General features: G+C 60.6%; 1 protein-coding gene across 1 annotated transcript; it reads right to left on the bottom strand.

Moving 5' to 3' along the window:
• Window positions 1-547: 547 nt before the first annotated feature.
• On the bottom strand, window positions 548-3,924 carry IRX6 (iroquois homeobox 6). The gene is given in 6 exon segments (XM_054389825.1): window positions 548-648; window positions 922-1,419; window positions 1,555-1,862; window positions 2,161-2,270; window positions 2,498-2,743; window positions 3,856-3,924. Coding segments are annotated over 6 exon segments (1,332 nt in total).
• Between the last annotated feature and the right edge of the window lie 443 nt (window positions 3,925-4,367).

Below are 4,367 nucleotides of genomic sequence, written 5' to 3'. Positions count from 1 at the left end.
ACGTAGGGAAACAAAGGGAAAAGACTAGTATTTTTTTCCTGTCCTTTTTTCCTTGGCAAAGAGGTTGAGGGAGGGGTGTTGCACAAACGGCAGCCGAGCGGCCGGTCTTGGGTGAGCTACCGCTCCGCCCGCTGCGCCCCTCGGCCCCATGTGAGCAGCACGTTGTGCTGCGGCGGGCCGTGTCCTCTGCGACGGCAGAGAAGGCAGAGCAGGGGGGCGTGCCTGCTGGCCGGGGAGGTCACCGCCGTCCCAGGGAGCTATCTCCTTCGTTTGTTCTAAGCCTCGCTGCAGCCTGAGCCCCGTCGCCAGCGCTCAGAAGGGGCGGGCGGCCCTGCCTGGAGGAGAAGCAATGATAAGTGTTTCTTTCTCAGGCGGACTGCGGGCCCTACACGAAACTGCGGGTGATGGTTCCGCCCCCATATAGGGCAGTTCAGGAGCGCGGCAGAATAGCAGCGCCGCCGCTGCTCTCCCAGGCCGGGGGCCCTCCGATGTCCCAGGGCCGACGCTTCTCGTAAGGTCAGACCTGGCCGCCGGCCCGTCACCTACCTCACCTCCGCAGCACCGGCCGGAACGCCGTCCGCAGCCTGTCCAAGCAGGTCCCGCTCAGCTCAGCGCCTCCTGGGCCGCCCTTGGTGCCCCGCCCGAAGCCTGCACAAACACAAGCGGCTCGCGGTGGGCCCGGCCCGGTTCGACCCCGCCGCCCTCCCCTGCCCGCTCGCCTCGAAGAGCGAAGCCTCGGCGTGTGCACCGCCGGGAAGCGCGGGACGCAGCCCCGCTTGACACCTGGGAACGGCTTAGCGCTGTGGTCGCACTGCGCCCGCCGACGGGGCTCGGAGTGGAGGCGGGCTCACGCCGCGCCCTGTGTCCCGACACGTCCCGCGGTCCCCCCTGTCCCCGCCGCGGCCCCGCCGCCGCGGGTACCTTCGCCCGCCGCCGCATACTGGCACGATTCCCCCAGGCCGCGGTGGGACGCGCAGCTCCGCGGGAGCGGCTGCAGGTTGAAAGGGGAGCTCCCAAAGGCCTTGGCTGGCAGGGGCTGCTCCCCTGCTACGCCGCCGCTTCCCTCCGACCCGCGGCCCTCGGGGCTGCCCCTGCGCGCCGCGCTGGCCTCAGCGGTGCGCGCCAGAGACCAGATCCGCGGCTTCTCCGCGGGTGCGTAAGGCGGCGGCGGGCCGGCCAGAGCGGCGGGGGTGAAGTCCACAGCAGGGGCCTTGGCACAGGGGAAAGCGCGAAAGGGGTCGGGCAGGTTGCAGTCGCTTCGCGGGGCCTCGGGCAGTGCCGTGCCGTGGCTGGGGGCTTCCTGCAGGGAGGTAGCCCGGCCCTTCTCCGACTTCCCCGCCTCCTCTTCCTCCTCCTCCTCTTCCAGGTCGTCTAGGTCACTGAACTGCAGCTCCTTGTCCTCCTTACAGCTCTTCTGTTCTGTTTAGACACACAGCAGGGAGGAGGGGGCGGCAGGGTGTTAGTGAGGATGTGGGGGGGAAGGAGGGGGTAGGGCTCGAAATCAGCCACTACTTCGAGCTATTTCGAGGTCCCAGGCCTGCCTTTCCTGCCTACCTCTGCCGTCGTTCTCTGCGCCGTATTCCTCATCTTCCCGTATGGTTTCTTCTTTCCTGTCTTCTCCTGCTTTATTCTTGGGAGACCAGGTCATTTTATTTTCTTTCTTGAGCCTCCGTCTGGCGTTAGCAAACCAGGTGGACACTTGAGTCAGGGTCATTTTGGTGATGATGGCCAGCATGATCTTCTCTCCTTTGGTGGGGTAGGGGTTTTTGCGGTGCTCGTACAACCAGGTTTTGAGAGTGCTCGTCGTCTCTCGCGTTGCGTTTTTGCGTCTGGCCGAACCACTGAAATCCACAGTCCCGTACCTGCTGGGAGAAGAGAGTTCGGAAGAGAGGGGGCCAGAGAGAGTCTGGTGTGAGTCCGCCAGCTCGGCCTGGTCCTGCCGCAGGCCGGTGTGGCCCTGCCCATATGCCCGCCTTGCCCCTGTCCGCCTGCCATCGCTGCCTAACTTTGATTTCAACTGACTGGTGCTCCCGGGGCGCCTCGTTTCTTTTGTACAACGTTTGTCAGGTCGCAGTTCCCTCCCGTCCCGGCCGTTTGATGTCGGCCGCTGCCTCGCAGGGGGATGCTAATGCTGCCGGGCGCTGATCAAAGGGCTTTTACCTGTCGTACTGGTACTGCCCCAAGGAATGATCGTACGAGTAGTAGGCAGCGGGCTGCGCGATTCCCGAGTGCAACGTGCCAGTGCTGTCCTTGATCTCATACTGGGTATTCTGCAAGGAAAGCGGCAGCCGTTGGCGTCGAGCAGGAGGGGAGCCCCACTGTCCCCCCCGCCGCCCGAGGTCCCCGCAGCAATCCAGTCCCTTCGACACCCCCTGCACCCGACGCGACGGCGCCGGTTTCGCGCCCTTCGGCAGTCCCCCGCCTCGACACCAACTGCGAAACGCCAAGTTTGTCGCCTGTTGCAGCCCCCCTGCCCCCCATCCCGGCGGGCACTCACCAGCGCAGTGTAGAGCGCGGCGGGCTCGGCGCTGTAGGGCAGGTAGTTGCCGTAGCCCTGGCCGGCGGCGTACGGGGTCCCGTACATGCCCAGAGCAGCATTGAGCTCTGCGCGGCCGGGCGCCAGCAGTCGGCTCTCGTACGGGGCGCAGCAGAGGGAGGCGGCGGCCGGCGCCGAGGAGGCATCCGGCACGGAGCGGGGGGCAGCCTCGCAGCAGGTCGTGCTGGGGCTGGCGGGCACGAAAAACTGCGGAGAGCAGGAGAGAGAGAGACTGTTGAGGCTGCCCCATCGGGGGGAAATTTAGGAGCGTGTGCGTCTGTCTTTGTGTGCAGAAGGGGGTGGGGGGGTGGGGTGAGGAGGAGGATAGGAAACCCGGTCTTAAGCAACTAATTACAGACACCGGGAAATAAACGGAATGGGAAGCGGGAGCCCTTGGGAAGGGGGCACGATTAATCAGGCAGGCAAAACTTTAAAGAAATAATTGCTCTTGAAAATGGGAAAAGATCCGTACAGCTCCTTCTTTCCCGCCCCTCTCTAGGTCCGTTTGCATTGATTTAAAAGGCAAGAAGTTGCGATTATAGTTAATTTGACAAAAGACAAAGCAGTAAATATGTCAGCTAACGCAATCGAAGGCATTTGATTTCAGTAAGTTCAAGGGGACAGCTAACTTCCCAAGCGAGGAAAGCACATCTTGCAGTGATTACTGTGTATAAATAATTCCACCCAAATAAATCGTGACTCGAGGTACGCTATAGCGACGAGTTAGTGAATACAGGGTGCCTTCCTGGGGGGGGGGGGGGGGGGGCGGTGAGGGGGGGTGTCCTTGGGAAATCGTATGGGGGAGAAAAATGCCTTCCCGACAGATCCTAATAAAACACAGGAAAAGGACCGACCCGAGGAGGAAGGGAGGGGAAAGCGATAGAGCCTGGTTCCGCAGGACCGCCAGTGAAATCCCGAGCCTGCCGAGCTGCGGTCCCGGCGCGGCGAGGGCAGTGCCTGGCGCTCCGCGAGCGTTCCGCGGGCAGCTCCGCGGGCTCGGAAAGCGGTCCCAGCCGGGACTGATGTATTTATTTGTTTGTTGCACTTAAAACTGAACAGTGGAAGGGAGGAGGGAAGGGGGAATTACCACGTTCCTAAACGCCTTGGCTGTGCACACTGCGAGTTATTTGTTTAAGCCTAACACGACACAAACGAGACAAAAACACACAAGCACATTTTTTTAAAAAAGGCTCCAGATGTGCCCTTTAAAAAAAAGACTCTAAGTAAGGGAAAGGGAAGAAAAAAAGGGAGGGGGGAACAAGACATCTGGACAGCAGCAGCGAATCTGAACAAAAGTGAGTGCTGCTCACTCGCCTTACCTGTGAAGTGGTGCTGTAGGGGTATCCGAACTGAGAGAAGGACATAGTCGCTCCTTATTTTTGGACCATAGGCAATATTTTCCCCCCAAGATCGATTGTAACTAAACCCTGCTTCAAGATGCACCTTCTCACACACACATTTCCACGTATGGCTTTCCCCCCCCCCCTTTTTTTTTTTTCCTCCCCTCAATTATAGATGATTGCACTTAAGAAAAGCAGCCAGACATCTGAGGCGGGGGGGTGGTTGCCTGGATTTTAAAAAAACGGCTACCCCCCGCTTCCCATCGCCCTTAATAAATATGTTTGTATAGCGAGAGTTTGAAAAGCCACCCCACATGTATAGAGACTTTAAGTGCAAAGGGGCTTTTTCAAAGGGGGGGGGGGGGGGGAATCACGTAGGGCTTGCAAGATAGGGAGCTTGCTTGTTGTATTATTTTCTGCTCTATAGGTCTTTAGCGTTCGGCGGTGGGCGAGGAGCGGCGTGACGTCACGGCCCTGCCGGCAGGAGCAGG

The sequence above is a fragment of the Indicator indicator genome, chromosome 19 (assembly GCF_027791375.1).
Source record: "Indicator indicator isolate 239-I01 chromosome 19, UM_Iind_1.1, whole genome shotgun sequence".
In the NCBI taxonomy this organism is placed as follows: domain Eukaryota; kingdom Metazoa; phylum Chordata; class Aves; order Piciformes; family Indicatoridae; genus Indicator; species Indicator indicator.
The sequence above is the reverse complement of the archived record's forward strand: the minus strand, read 5'-3'. Positions and strand labels throughout refer to the sequence as shown.